Here is a 16,079-nt window from a genome sequence, read left to right on the forward strand (position 1 = left end):
TCTTTGGAATACTATGGCCACTTCTCCACAGAAAGGTCAAAGTTGCTTTTCCAGTTTCCTTTACAGCTAGAACAGGCATGTGACTGAGGCTCCAACCATCAGACACAACCACACCAGAGTTTGACAACCAAGAGAGCATCTTTGGCCACTGGGATAAATGAGGGTCTCAGCTTTCAGGGGTGGCAAAGGCAGAGGTTCTGGGTTCAAGTGCCCAGAGATGGTAGGAATGAGCTTCCACTGGAGTGGTTCTAAAGAATGTCTTGGGTGTTATTCCAAGCTGGCTGTCTCTGTGCCTATCTGGCCTTCCTAGATATTCTGTAAGGTACTCAGTATGCTTTAAAAATACTTACTTTCTGGGCTTCCATGGTGGCACAGTGGTTAAGAATCCACCTGCCAATGCAGGGAACATGGGTTCAAGCCCTGGTCCGGGAAGATCCCACATGCCGCGGAGCAACTAAGCCCGTGTGCCACAACTACTGAGCCTGCACTCTAGAGCCCGCAAGCCACAACTACTGAAGCCCACGTGCTTAGAGCCCGTGCTCTGCAACAAGAGAAGCCACCGCAATGAGAAACCCACGCACTGCAACGAAGAGTAGCCCCTGCTCGCCGCAACTAGAGGAAAGCCCGCGCGCAGCAACAAAGACCCAACGCAGCCAAAAATAACATAAATAAAATAAATAAATACAATTAAAAAAAAAAAGCCTTACTTTCTGCTCAATCTAGGTAGCAGGGAGCTCTGTTATTTACAACTAAGAACAATGCCCGACTATGTATAGTACTGGCAGAACACACATTTGAAAAACAAAACAAACAAACAGGAAAAACCCAAAAACAAAAAAATTTAAAACACCCACTAACCTTGAAAAGACCAAGGACCTAATGTTTTCATTAGCTCCCAGTCTAGAGATAACGTATACACAGTAACTTCACACTAAGACACCAAGTATCTGTGATATGTCCCTCTCCTAGAACATTATATCTGTTTTAAATATAAGTTAAAGAATGGGCTCTGTTAAAATAGGTCTTGGTTTTAAGTGCAGTTATACGAGAAGCATCAAAAGTTAAAGCATTCCTAAGAGGTAAAATCAAATACCGCTGAATCTTACTATCCAGACTTGCTGAAATCCTTTGGAAGATTTCATGGGTGATGATTCTAAACTCATCTAAAAAGTTTAATGCTAATCTCCAAAGCTTGCTTTTAAGCCCGAAGTGTGATCAAGTTCACTGTCTACTGTGAAAGGATTAAGGAATAATGTTACCTCCATTGTTCCCTCTCTTGTTCTTGGCTATGAAAAGCGATCAAATATACACATTTATCCTGGAGTTTCATGATAAAGAAGGGCTGCTGCTGGTGGACTTTACCACTGAACGGATACAGTTACTTTGGAATCTAGGAGCTGCATACAGTGGTTCTCAAAGTGGGGTTCCTGAATCAGAGCATCTACATCACCTGGGAATTTCTTGGAAATGAAAATTTTACTGAATTGGAAGCTCTGGGGGTGGTGCCCAGAATTCTGTGTTATAAACTCTCCTGGTATTTCTTTTCTACGCTGAAGTTTGAGAACCACTTTCTTTGGCAGCACAACTAAACCACCCCAATCAAGGGAGAACTTACTTCTGAGGATGGAATAGCAAGATGTACCTTCTCAATTACACATTTCAGAGCATTAAAGGAGTTCTTCCCTACAACTAGCTTAACTTCACATGTAGCATAAACTCATTTCTTCTTCATTGAGGGGATACAGGACTCTTGCTTACTAAGATCCCATAGGGAAGTTTCTTTTCCCGGGGAATGTTAGACATCAAGTACCCTTCAATCTTCTCCTCAGGCTAAATAACCTCAGTCCCTTTTACCTTTATTTAAGACTTTTTAAAAACTCATCATCCTTGTCAAGCTAGAGTAAAACATAACCTCATTTGACTGTTCAGTTTAATTGAAACACATTTTCTATCACGGAACCATAGAAATTAACGCCAAAAAACCTAGGTTTCTTATATTCTACCTATGTTTTACAGTATGAGATGTACTTCCTAAAATAAAAAATCAAATTTTAGGTCTGTCCTTTCTACATATTCTGATTCCTCCTCTTCACCCCGTTCCTCTTCCTAAAAAAAGTTTTAGTTCATCGTAAGGTCACTAAGTATTTCATATATATTGGATTAAACATTCTAATCCTCATTTGCCCCATTAAATAAGAACTGACCAGATGGACATTCCTCTCTCTCTTCTGAGCAGGGTTTAGTTAATTAAAAATGATTATTTTTACTATGTATTTTATATATCAGCCAGATGTTACCTGCGGTCATTTCTGGAAAGGATCATTTGGTGGTGGTTATAAAATATATATTTTCCTTTGGGAAGCAAGACTCTTGAGCACGATCAGGAAAACAAATGAGAAATGGATTTCACCTCACACCTTTTTCCTAGTGCCAAAATGGGCATAACGTTTCATTTCCTTTGAAAGTAGGATCTATTCAAATTCTTTCTTCTTCTAACTCTGCATCCTGGTCCTATTTATGTTGTGTCAAAAAAGGATCAAGTTGATGGAAGAAAAATTCGTGTTGGTTTTGTCTGTACTAGAAGTGTAAGTTGACTTTTCCAAAGAAACTGATTTGGTTTAAGACATATGTGTGTGACATAGCCACTGTTCTGCTCAATTAGGACGGAGACTCCATTGTGTCACTGTGAGGCTGCCCTTCCACATAGATATTGTAACAGTTCCTGTTTTTGCACAGGTCTCCTTAGAAGCTATAGTTCATGCAAACTAATTTGCCTATATTTCCCATTAGTGCTGAAACAATCCAGAATGAGGCAAAGATACTGTAATTACAAAATTGTTTTGTGATTACACTAGTCATTTTCTCTCCATTGGTAGACCAACTAGAATTCAAATAAGTGCTCCCTCTTTTTTCTTAAAAACAAAACAAACAAAAATAACCCGCAAAGGGACTTCCCTGGTGGCGCAGTGGTTAGGAATCCGCCTGCCAATGCAGGGGACACGGGTTCGAGCCCTGGTCTGGGAAGATCCCACATGCCGTGGAGCAACTAAGCCCGTGCGACACGACTACTGAGCCTGCACTCTGGACCCCGTGAGCCACGGCTACTGAGCCCACGTGCTACAACTGCTGAAGCCCACGCACCTAGAGCCTGAGCTCCGCAACAAGAGAAGCCACCGCAACGAGAAGCACACGCACCGCAACGAAGAACAGCCCTCACTCGCTGCAACTAGAGAAAGCCCGCGCGCAGCAACAAAGACCCAACGCAGCCAAAAAATAAATAAAATTTTAAAAATAATAACTCACAAAGTAACATTCAACTCTCTTTAAAAAAACAAAAAACAGTCAATTCTTGAGATCACCCAAAATTGTGAAAGTCTAACAGATTAAATTAACCACACTATCGGTTAGATTTAGATGGTTGGTCTTCTCCAAGACACCATTTAGAAGATGACTAGAGACAAAAGTTGAGTCTTGAAAGTCTGAAATTCACATGACAACAAACATAATATCTGGTATGGCACAGTGTATGAACAAGTAAGACACTTTTAATTCCAAAGCCCTGGCTCTGTCCTGTGAAATACGTCATGGCATGAGGGGGATCTAAGTTCCGGGCTCGGCTCTGACTTTCTGTGTGACCTTGCATAAGTGACATCCCCACTTTGGGTTTCTTTTCTCATGAAAACGTAGAACTAGATATTCTCTAAAGTCTCTTTAGACCCCTAAACTATATGATTGGTTGTTTAACACATCTTTAAGGCTTAAATATGCCTATTGAACAACTGCAGTAATTTCTGTGAGAAGGGCTGGGGGTTGCTTTCATTAACTTAGAAGCTTTAAACACAGCATAGGGTGACTCATCTCCTGATTGTATAAGGCATCTGGTCCCCGTGTCCTGAAGTATCCAAATCGGCTTGTAGTAAATCATGGTCACCTCAGAAATGACCTCTTCCTCTTATGTTTTCATGGCAACCAACATTTACTACTGTCTTCCTGTTAAAGTCATCTGTGTTATATTTGATTTCAAGAGCCAAGTAAGGGGGAGACATTCCTGATGAAGTGTCTGATAGTCCTTGGAATAAACTGTCCTCCCAAATATATGATTACTTACCTTTAGATCAGGCCATGTTCATCAGCCTCTAATAGGTTTGAGGGGCTCACTGGTCTTAATTTCCTATGTGAATCTATAATTGTCCGCAGAGGTCAATTTCAGTGACGCCTCATATAAATTAGAACTGAAGATAATGATGCCTGTTCACTTGATCAACTGAAATGACCAGCTGGGTTTAATGGGAGGAAAACAGAAACCCCTGTGAAATTGGAATAGCTTCAAAGGTGATGGAATGTAATTACTTTTCTGAAAAGTTTCTTCTCCAAAGGTGACTGGCCATTGTGCTGGTGGGCACGTGGACCAGCACGTTATGAAGGTGGAAACGGCATTCAGAGCCGCTGACCACATCCAAAGGCCTGCGTCAAAAGTTCGCTTTCTGCTAGGGTGTGAGGGGAAAGCAGAATATCTTTTCTGCTCTTATTTTTAATCATTTCACTCACAGTTAGAGAGGTGCTCTGAGGGATGTGCCTAATTGACTACTGAGAGGCAAATTCTAATTTAGATTGCTGCAAAAGTGTTTTCTCTTTAGAGCCATGTACCATTTTCTTGGATGTGTTATCATTATCTTTAGGGTAAGAAAAATTGAACTCTGAGTGAATCTTGATATCATCTGCATCAACCCCTTTATTTTACAGATGAAGAAACTGAGGTCCAGAGATGTGAATAGACTGGACTAATGTCACAAAGCTAGAAAGAGGAAGAGGCTGGGCTAGAATTCAGCAGATGAGAAGATGAAACCAAAACCAACTCCTCAGTCCAGAGTTTTCCATTTATGAGTAGCTGGAGACTTGTTCAGGGAGGAAGAAAAAGATGCTCTCCGTGAAAATCACCATTTAAGAAAACTTAAGTTCTATAATGTGGCAGAGGTGCTAGCAAGCCAAAAAGGTGGAGGTGGGCAGTTGAGAGAGACAGTAAAGGAACCGGTAGCCCACAAAGCAGATGACCATTCCCCATAGCTGACCGGGGGCTCTGTCTATGGGTCTTTGGGTGCCAGGGGACAGTTTTACATACCTGGGGCGACTGCACAGACTCAGGAGCCAGACTGCCTGCCTCGGCTTGATTCTTGACTCTGCTAATTCTGAGCTCTGTGACCTTTGGCAAGTTGCTTAAGCTCTCTGTGCCTCAGTCCCTCATCTGTATAAAAGGATGATAACATCAGTACTGACTGTTGTGAGGATTAAAAACGTTACTGTACTAATCTTACTGTAACAGAGATTAAATAAGGGTGAAATAAATTGATATACATAAGGAGCTTAGCACATACTAAGTGCTGTTAGTGTCTGCTGTTTCTTCCCTATTCACTCTATCAGAGAAAGTTTCAGAATACAGACATAAGTTGTATTTATTAGTAATGTACTGAGGTGCTTTATCTGAGATAAATACCCAAGGACTCTTCTAGAAAGTCATTGATAAAACCTCTTTATATGTTTAATGGATTAACTTTTCAATATGTATTACTACAATTGAAAGGTTTTTTAAAAATAAACAACTACAGGAATTTTTTTAATTAAAAACTTCAATGATATCCATAGTTTCACATAACAATGACAGAAATTTCATTAGCAAAACAATTAGTAGAAGGGCGTATCTGCTGCAAAAATTAAAGACGGATTTTCAGGGCAGGAAACTAGTGCCGAGTAAGTGAATCTTGAAGTCAGTGAGAAAACAAGAGCGGTTCAGGGGTGCTGCATTTTCTTTTGCTACAGCATGGTTCTTGGGCAAGTCAACCTCTTGCTTCCTTAGAATTTAATGTTGTCAAAGCTATCATTAACAATTTACTCAGAGTTCTTAAGAGAACACCTTCACAAAATTAACAATGGAGATCTTCTAGTAATCAAGACCATTTCAGACATGCCTGAAACGGGGACCATGTGTGTACACACCACGTGTGTACCTGGCTTTTCCCTTTCATTCTTTGAGTTAAAGTCAATGGAAATTTTAAGGGAAAAAACTCAGTTACCTATTCCCTCATTTTTTTAATGAAATAGTTTTAGCAATCACGCAGAAAAATAGTAAAGGACTTTTCTGGAATTCGTCGCTGATTTAAGACATGGGAAGATCATGATAAGTTGCGTATCTTCCAGTCACGTGATGGTAAATCTGTGGGGAAAGCAGAGTTTAATTAGTCATTAATTATTATATTACTATACATATCAATTAATAATTACAGTATTACATAATAATTTTAGTTAACATTTCATTATAAAGCCCCACCTTATGTACTCAGCAGAATCTCCATCCAACCTATTGAGGTGGAGGTTTGCTTGGAAGAGGCAGAGGCTGTGTACAACGAGGTCATCAGATGAGTTTCCATCTCCAGTTCTCACAACCCAATAAGTGCCTTTTTATTTCTTTCTCAAAAATACTTGTCAGTTTGTTCCAAGGACAACGGGTTGCTCCTCACCTGCCTCTCGATGTCCGCGAGCAGAGTGCTGGCACCTATTCGAAAGAGTTCTGGCTTCAGCCACTCATCCCCTAGCTCCTCCTTTATGAGAGAGAGCCATGCAAGGGAGTCCTTCGCGCTGCGGATGCCTCCTGCCGGCTTAAAGCCTACCTAAAAGGGGAGGTGGGAAAGAGAGCAATGCTTAGCATTGTTACTGGGTTGCTTTAAAAACTGGTCCCGTGTTAATACGGGGTCTCCATCCTCTCTTTTCTAAAGCCTATTTCGCGTGTCCCCCCGCCTCCCCCCAGCCCCCCGCAAAAGACCTTAGAGCACTGACTCATGCCCATTTACACTACAAAACGACTTTTCCAAGATTAATGGGAAGAATGTCACTGCCTCTGAGACACTAATGAGAGTTAATGACCCTCATTAACATTTCACTTACTGGAAAGTCATAAACCTCAACCATCTAGACCATAGCTGTGAACCTGGGATAAACTAGAGAGGTGTCAATAAACAGGAAAACATATCACAAAAGCCCATGCATTCTCCGTTTCTACCAGGAGGCCAGAAGAAATGTACACCTTCCAGCCCTCCATCCTGAGCTGCAAAAGAGACATATGTGGGTTTAAAACAAGAGGAGAGACTCAGTGAGGCCACACTAAACAAATTAGCAGCAACCAGCAAGGAGAGGTGACAGTTACTTTAATCAACTTAACTGCAGGGACTCTTTTTCTAAGTTGTAAGTAGACCAAGTTACGTAGAGCAGCCAAACAGTTAAGAAAGCACAGGTGGAAAAGACGGTGTAGGGGACCTTTACACTTCAGTAGTCTCTGAAGGTGACCACAAAACGGCACAATTCGGCCAATATCTGATGTTTGCAAATGATGTCCCTGGGTCCATTCGAAAATGATAAACGTGTCCTATATACAGTAAAACCTGCTTATTTCGATATGCTTGTCTCAAGAACTTGACTGTCCGGTACAGTAAACACCCAAAGCCCAAGAACTAAAGCTCATGCCTTCGACCACTCAGAGTTTGGCTGCTCTGACAGGTGGCACCAGCAGGGGGCGACTGCTAACAGAATGCCAGAGAAGGGACACGATAAATGAACGGTCCCATTATCAACCTGTAAAAAATGATTAAACAGAAGCCTTGATTAAATAGAGTCGGGAGACCAGAAGCGGGGGTTCTAACTCCTGGATAACAGAGCCTGACAGGAAGAAGAAAGACTCCTTTTCTGCAAAGGACTCAGCCAATGAAAAGACCCGGACTCCTTGCTTAGTATATGCTGTCTTCCTTTTCCTCTCTATAAAGCATACTTCTTTCCTTGCCCTGCAGGGACTTGCATGTGGCTCGCCATGATGGCTGATCTCCAATAAGCCCAGCTTTAGCGGAGAAATAGCTAGCGGTCTACTTGCTTTAGGTCAGCAAACCCAACCCAGAAACTCCTAATAAGCTGGACTCCACCACGTCCCTCACATCACATCCAGTGACCCACCAAGTCAAGTCCCACCGATCCCACCCTCTGAACTCGTCTATCTCCACACGTATTTTCCTCTCTACTCTCCCTTCCACTGTTTTAGTTTAGACTCTCATCAGCCCTCACTGGAACATCGGGAGAAGCCTCCTAACCGGTTTCCCTGCCTCGGACACACGTCACACAGCTAAGCAACAGCCGTACAGAGATTCGAACCATATCTGCCTATCGCTCTGGAGCCCAAGTGACCCTGTAAGAGTGAGGGGAGGGACTTCCCTGGTGGTGCAGTGGTTAAGAAGCCGCCTGCCAATGCAGGGGACATGGGTTTGATCCCTGATCCGGGAAGATCCCACATGCTGCGGAGCAACTAAGCCCGTGCGCCACAACTACTGAGCCTGCGCTCTAGAGCCCGCGAGCCACAACTACTGAAGCCTGCGTGCCTGGAGCCTGTGCTCTGCAACAAGAGAAACCACCGCCATGAGAATCCCATGCACCGCAGCGAAGAGTAGCCCCCGCTCGCCGCAACTAGAGAAAGTCTGCATGCAGCAACGAGGACCCAACGCAGCCAAAAATTAAATAAATAATAAAATAAAATAAAATGATATTTCTTCAAAAGAACAATTAAAAAAAAAGTGAGGGGAGGTGTGGGGAGTACGGGGAGATAGGTAGAGTCAGGTTATTTATTGAGATGAGGCAAAAAAAAAAAAAGAATAAATTTTAGCTCATATTAGCATACACGTTAATCACAGGAGCATTTTCTGTCAATTAGGCAGTGCTGCATATAGATTTTTCTATACAATTCAGTTGTGTCAGCAAATCTATTTGGCAATGTTTCGAAAGACAGTTTCTAGCGTTAAGTTTATCCTTTTTTTTTTTAAGGGAGAGAATATGGAAAACATAAATCTGCAGTGAAATCAGCTCTGAAATATCAAGCCTCTGCTTCTCAGGAGTGACACTAATCATGGTCTGGAAGGCGGCCTGTCACATTTTAAAACACCCCTTAAATCAATGATGTGGAAGCTTCACAGTCTAAGGGCTGCCCGGGCAGCTTGTCAACCATCCAAAAAAATGCCCCTGATTTGCAGATACACACACAGGTCCTATGTGAAATCAAATGTGATCAAGATGAATATGAATTGACTTGTACCTGTTTCTCAATAAAACCAGGATGAACTTTATTTATTAGCTGAGGAAAGGAGGGATACAATTAAAAAGAAAGTAATGAAAGACAGCAAAATGTTCCTCCCTCACTACCCTGATCTAGAACACTGAACACTTAAAACTTTTATTGCAATTCTTGTGTAAGGGCTCTTTTGAGAAGGGGCATGTTCACTTTTGTATCCCTAGCACTTAACATAGGTTAACAGAGCACACAGGTAACGACTCAATGAATGTTTACTGAAAACAAAACAGGACTTGGGCCCCCACTGGAGAATCTTAGCCCCAACTATGGAGCTTATGAAATGTAGAGATGCCTGAAGACTAATCCAGGACTGCCGGGGTGAGGACCCAGGCATCTGGAAGTATAAAAAGCTTCCCATCTATTGGGATGTTCTTTAGCTGAGAGTAAGAACCACTGATCTAGTGAGTGGTGGTGGTCTCATTTGGGGGGCCCAAAGCTGGAGTTCTCATTCTTACAGCTTTTCTTATAATTTTTTTTTTTTTTTTAATTTGGACCATTGCAGAAAGGCTACCAAGTAGAGGTTACTCAAGTTGGGTTAACTTTCACATGTAGGTCACCGTGTAGGTATTTATCCTATTTGTACTCTTCTAAGTATGAAGGTATTCTGAAGGAGCAAATGCTGCAAGGAGTTCCTTTCCTCTCAAACCCAGGTACCTTCTTAAAAAGGTCTCCGATTCCAAAATAAACTGAAATACAGTCACATATAAAGTCATCACAACCAGCTGGCAAAGGATTAAAGTTCTTTTTTTGGGTTTCTATTCAGCAGAAATCAAGAGGTTGGTTTTAAAAGATGCCTTTCAGGAAGGGAAAGTCTCATTTAAAAATAAAAATTACCTTTCTCGCCAATGATGTTAAAAAAAAAAATCCTTTGAGATAATTTGCAGCTAAACAAGCAACTTGAAGTGAAAAGGAAAATCCAAACTCATTTTAAAAAAAAAAAACACCTCATACGCATTTTTCCTTTTAAATTCATGTTTCAAAAATATGTATTATTTTTCGAAAAGCGACCATATACCCTCCTCAGCTTAACAGTCTTCCAAAGAGCACCTCCAGCTGCCATAAAACGCAAAAGTGGATATTTAATTCAAGAGCTATATAACGTCTAGCTACCTTTTCCCTGCTGTTTCACAGCATTTCATTATTTTGTTTAATAAGTTCATCTCCTCGAGAATTTTCTCTTCACCTCATATTATTAAAAGTAATAAGTTTTTCTGGACCGGGGGTTTCCTAACAGAAAAACCAATTTATGTGTGTCCTTCAATAATGACAGGAAAAGATTATTTCCCATTATATTGCATACTTTTCATATCACCACCACAGCTTATCATTCAATAAATGTTACTCTGCAATTCTTTCCATTCCTCAAGAAGTTTAATTTCTGCATTAACCTGTTTTCTCTGGCCAACGCCTTACCAGAAAGTTTCTGTGTTGCAGCAGAATTAGTTCGTTAAGGAACCCATTTAGGAATCTCTCGTCAGTGATAAAATTGTCTTCGGTTAATAAAAGGACACAAGGTGAGTTTACACCTTGATCACACATCCTAACGCCCACACTCATACTCACTTTCTGTGAATCGCACAGTTTCCCCCCGAATGTATGCTTTGGTAGTGAAAGGTAAATTAAACGTTTATCTTAATACAGGTGACGCACTCACACCATCTGCCTATAATGCCTATAAAGACAGTTATCATGGCTGTGACGAGCATTGTAAATAACATTATCTTTACTCCAAAGAAAGATTTGCTGGCAATAATATACCTTGTTTCCAGTTTTCCAGAAGAAATCCCTAATGGCCCGCAGCATGACTATAGCCACTGGGAAGGTGGCATTTACTGTTTCTTTTCCAGTAGAGGTCTTAATAAAATCTGATCCTAAAACAAAAGGAAGAAAAATCTCCATGTTAATTAAAAAACTTATTTTTTATACTTTTGAGTCAGTGGAAGAAACGAGTTGTGTAAATTCTTTTTCCTGAGAAACACGACTTTATTTTTCATCAATTACTTGAAAAACTAAAACCAAATCTCTCTTTAAAATCATTCTGTCCACATTTTTTTTCCTCTGACCATACGATGGATTAAATTAGGCACCAAATGGATTCTCACTGATCCCTGGAGCTCTTGTCTCTATATTTCCATATCAGCAATTAAAACCAAGTTGGTTTATTTAACGCAAAACTGAGAGGAATAGAAACAATTTCATGCCCTGTGCTTAGCATCATATATCATAACATTTTACGACAAAACCGGAGGGCCTACTCATATTCTTACGTGCGATAGAAAGTACACAGTACAGCTGTGACAACACAAGGAGAACCATCATTAGCTGATTCCTACTGCATTGTTCGTTAACGAAAGCTCTGTCTTCCAACCAGATTGTGATTTTCATGAAAGACACCATGCATTTTCAACTTGCAAATATTTTGTCTCTTAAATGTATCTTAAACCTATTGATGTAGGTTTCTGCAGAATAGAAACCCAAAACAAAATAGCACAAGGAGACAAAGAGAGGATAATAATAGTTAAGAGTCACTGAGTGCCGTGCACTATGCACTATTCTAGGTGCTTTGTAAGTACTGACTCAACCGATCCTCACAATAACTGTGTAAGTACTAATATGATCCCCATTTTTAAAGAGGAAATTAAGGCACAGAAGTGTAAAGTAACTTGCTTGAGGTCACACAGTAAGGGCAGGGGGTAGGTAGAATTCTAACCAAAGCAATATAGCTTAAGCCATGTGCTACAGAGTCTCTAAGAAACTTACTGAGGGTCACACAGTCAGACAGCCAAACACAGACTCCATCCTTCAGGTGATGAACCATCCTCACAATGCTCCGTGCAGACCACAGATCAGCAGCACAGGCACTACCAGGGAACGTGTTTAAAACGTAGACTCTCAGACTTCCCTGGTGGCACAGTGGTTAAGAATCCACCTGCCAATGCAGGGGACACAGGTTCAATCCCTGGTCCAGGAAGATCCCACATGCCGCGGAGCAAATAAGCCCGTGCGCCACAACTACTGAGCCCACGTGCCACAACTACTGAAGCCTGCGTGCCTAGAGCCCATGCTCAGCAACGAGAAGGCACCGCTATGAGAAGCCCGTGCACTGCATTGACAAGTAGCCCTCGCTCGCTGCAACTAGAGAAAGCCCGCACACAGCAACAAAGACCCATCGCAGCCAAAAATTAACAAGTAAATTAAATAAAATAAATTTTTTTAAAAAGTTTGTTTAAAAAATAAACAAATAAAACGTAGACTCTCAGGCCCTACACCAGACCAACTGAATCATAATCTGAACAGAAACAAGGTTCCTAGGTGATTCCTGGGCCAGTGCATGGCCCTCGCACACAAAATCTGTGGAACCCTACGTAAGACTAATCTCTGAGATTCTCCCAGGTCTGTCAAAGAAATGGTCAAAAGAAGTGGAGACAAGAAGTGGCCAAAACTCTCCCCTCTGGTTTCAACTGCAAAAGACACGCCCAGGACTACCCTGTGGATAGAAAGGTTCAAATCAGCACACCTTCAGCAAGCACACTGTGTGAAAGGCACAGTGGGAAATATAAACACATATCATTCAAGCCCTTTCCCTCAAAAGCATACATGCTATGAGCAGGTATAGAGGAAACATAAATCCTGGGTAATCACTTGGTGAGCCAGAGGTCAGGAAATCTGGTTTCCAGCTCTGCCAGATACTGTATTTACCTTGCAAATTCCATCGCCTAACCTTTCTCATTTATAAAACATGTCTGGAAATTCTTACTTGCTTCATAGTGTTACACAAAGAATCAAAAGAGACAATCTCTGTGAAAAGACTGTGAAAACTGTCAAGTGTTATACAAACAGAAATGGAGCAAAGACCTAGGTAGGGCTGCAATCTGTATAAGAACCACAGGAATTCTGATCTATCCAAGCAGGTCACTGGAAGCCTTCTTTCCTTTGGGCCTGTAGGCCCGTCTGGGGAAATGGAGATGTGCCTGTCATGCCTGCATTCATTCAAGAAGTACTCACTGAGCGCTTTCTATGTGCTGGATGCCGTTCTACATGCTGGGAACAGATCATGACACAAAACCAAGTTCTTGCCCTTGTGACTAGATTCTCTAGAAGAAAAAGACAATAAACACAGAACTATGTAACAAAGGCCAGGTGAAGTGTGGTGAAGAAAACTAATGCAACATAACGAGAAAGAGAGTGACAGATTTGGGGAGAGGTAGCTGTATTTAAATCGTCACCATAAAGGCACCTCTGATGAGTAAAATTCAGAGACTGATGAAGGGACTCTGTGAAAAGAGCACCACAAGCAGGGAAACAGCAAATGCAAAGGCCCTGAGGTAGGCATGTGCTAAGGTGATGAATGAGTGAATAAATGGGACTCCACGACCAATGCCTGGCACCTACAACATCAGAAATAACAAGCAAAGAGAAGAAATGAAAGTCCGCAAACAGATGTAAGAGGTGAGAGGAACATTACTAAAAAATTCACACTGCAACCATGATGTGTTTTCCTAACAGGTGACACTGTCTTCTGATTCACTAGAAGGCTTTTGGGTACAACACTGGATCTATCTGAATTCTTCTAAGCATCTCAGAAGAGAAGATTATTAAGACAGAAGACCAAGGCCATATTTAGAGGCCTAAAAAAAAGGTACGGTCACTTAAAAATCACACCATCTAAAGTTAACCAAAAGAGCCAAACTCCCTTACGGAGGAGACTGTCTTCCTAATACACCTAGAAGAAAACACCTACCGTGGTAGCGATAGCAGCCCCGGAGCTGTAATGGTGGCCTATACATTGTTTGTGCCCCTTTCTTGACTGTATTGTTTGAAGACAGGTGCTATACCTTTCCTGTGCACTTCTGTATCCCCAGAGCGTGACACACATGAGAAGCTTAATAAATTTTGGATGGGTGGATGGGTGGATGGGTGGATGGGTGGGTAGCCACAGTTACCAAGAAAAAGCAAATTATAATATTTTCCATGTTTAACTGACTAATGGGGAAAAGGAAGACAGTTTGGGGTTTCATTCCAGTCCCAGTAACAAAATTGGGCAGGTGGCGTAGAAGAAAATATCATTTTATTTATTTATTTTAAGTTCAGAACAGATTTAGATCTACAGCAACATTTCGAGGACATTACAGAAAGTTCCCATATACCCCACACTCAGTTTCCCCTATTATTAGCAACTTATATCAGTATGGTACATTTGTTATAATTAATGAACCAATATTGATGTATTATTAAAACCAAAATAATACTTTATTTAGATAAATAATACTTTATTTAGATTTCCTTAGTTTTACTCAGAATCCAATTTCATCCAGGATACTATGATACATTTGTCATGTCCCCATAGGTTCCTCCTGGCTGTGACAGCTTCTTAGGCTTTCCTTATTTTGATGACCTTGACAATTTTAAGGAGTACTTGTCAGGTGTTTCATAAAATTTCTGTCAACTGGCATTGTCTGACATTTTTCTCATGATTACACTGGGGTTACATGTTTTTTGGGGAAGAAAACCACAGAGGTAATGGGCTATTTTCATCACATCACATCAAGGGTACATATTAACAATATCACTTCCCACTGTTGAAGTTGACCTTGAACACTGGTGGAGGTGGTACTTGCTAGGTTTCTCCAGTGAAGTCACTCCTTTCCTCCTATTTTCCATTCTGTACTCTTCGGAAAGAAGTCCTTAGTGTGTATCCCACACTTTAGGAATGGGAGCTGCAAGCCACTTCCTTCAGGGAGGAGCAGCTACATACATTCTTTGGATGTTTTTGCATGGGAGACTTGTCTCTTCTCCATTTATTCATTTATTTATAATCATTTATTTATATGAATATAGACCCAAAGATATTTATTCTTTACTTGGGTTTATAATCCAATATTACTTAATTTATTTTGTTGCTCAAATGGCTCTAGGTTTGGCCATTGGGAGTTCTTTCAGTTGCTTCCTGTCTTCCTTTGACACACCACCATAATGTGGATTTTTTGTTTTTTTAAGCACTTACTTTCTGGTACTACCAGATGCTCCAGGCTCGTCTTATATGTTTTCCACCCCAGTCCAAGAATAAGCCATTTCTCCAAAGAGCCCTGGTTCCTTTTATTGGAAAATAGTGTTTGAAACTAAGATCTTGGTGGTAGGTGCTCATTGGTATTGCTAGGGGTCTTGCTTTTAGGCCTTCTCAGCTGACTGAGCAAGGAAAAATGTGTGTGTGTATTCTAACCCATTGATATATACATATATATTTACAGTTCCATATTTAACTATCTACGTCTATATTAAACTAAAGACGAGTTATACTGATGTCTCCAACTCTGACCCATTACAAGGATTGTTCTAGCCCTCTCCCTTTGCTTATCTGTAAACTCCCACCCCAACGGTGAGAACCTGGCACCCACCATCCATGATCCATTTATTTAATGCACATCCAGTATGCATGTATCGTGTTCTCTGAATTGTTAACCACACCATTAAGGAAAACCACTGCATCAACGACTGTCTAGTGCTAACGTGCAGTTTCACTGGCCTCTAAGCTTTATAGACTAAATTCATTTATAAAGATACGTAGCTCAGCACCTTTTCTCCCACCTCCTTCAGTGAGGCTGTTTCGTACATGTGTAATACAGTTTGATTCTTTGGCCACAGTGCGCGTTCCATCCTGGAATCCCCTGACCCTCTAAATGGCTGTGGTCATTTGCATAATTAAGGTTCACGCGTAGTGAATCTTCTAGTGGTTTTGAAAAATGTATAGTGTTATATATCCATCTTTACAGTACCATACAGAATACTTCCACCACTCTAAAAATTCCCCTATGCTTCACATTTTCATTTCCCCCTTACTCCAGCAATCACTGAACTTTTTACTAACTCAACAGTTTTGCCTTTTCCAGAATGTTATATAATTGGAATCACGCAGCCTTTCAGACTG

At 41.0% G+C, this 16,079-nt stretch overlaps 1 protein-coding gene across 1 annotated transcript in view; it reads right to left on the reverse strand.

Moving 5' to 3' along the window:
* Window positions 1-5,574: 5,574 nt before the first annotated feature.
* The window catches only part of DERA (deoxyribose-phosphate aldolase), a 112,460-nt gene continuing 101,955 nt past the window's right edge, over window positions 5,575-16,079 (reverse strand). Inside the window, exons 7-9 of the mRNA XM_030841453.2 lie at window positions 10,913-11,025; window positions 6,513-6,662; window positions 5,575-6,208 (exon numbers count right to left, since the gene is read on the reverse strand). Of these exons, the coding sequence (XP_030697313.2) occupies window positions 6,152-6,208; window positions 6,513-6,662; window positions 10,913-11,025 (320 nt within the window). The 3' untranslated portion in view covers window positions 5,575-6,151. The remainder of the gene's footprint in view (window positions 6,209-6,512; window positions 6,663-10,912; window positions 11,026-16,079) is intronic.

The sequence above is a fragment of the Globicephala melas genome, chromosome 10 (assembly GCF_963455315.2).
Source record: "Globicephala melas chromosome 10, mGloMel1.2, whole genome shotgun sequence".
NCBI lineage: Eukaryota > Metazoa > Chordata > Mammalia > Artiodactyla > Delphinidae > Globicephala > Globicephala melas.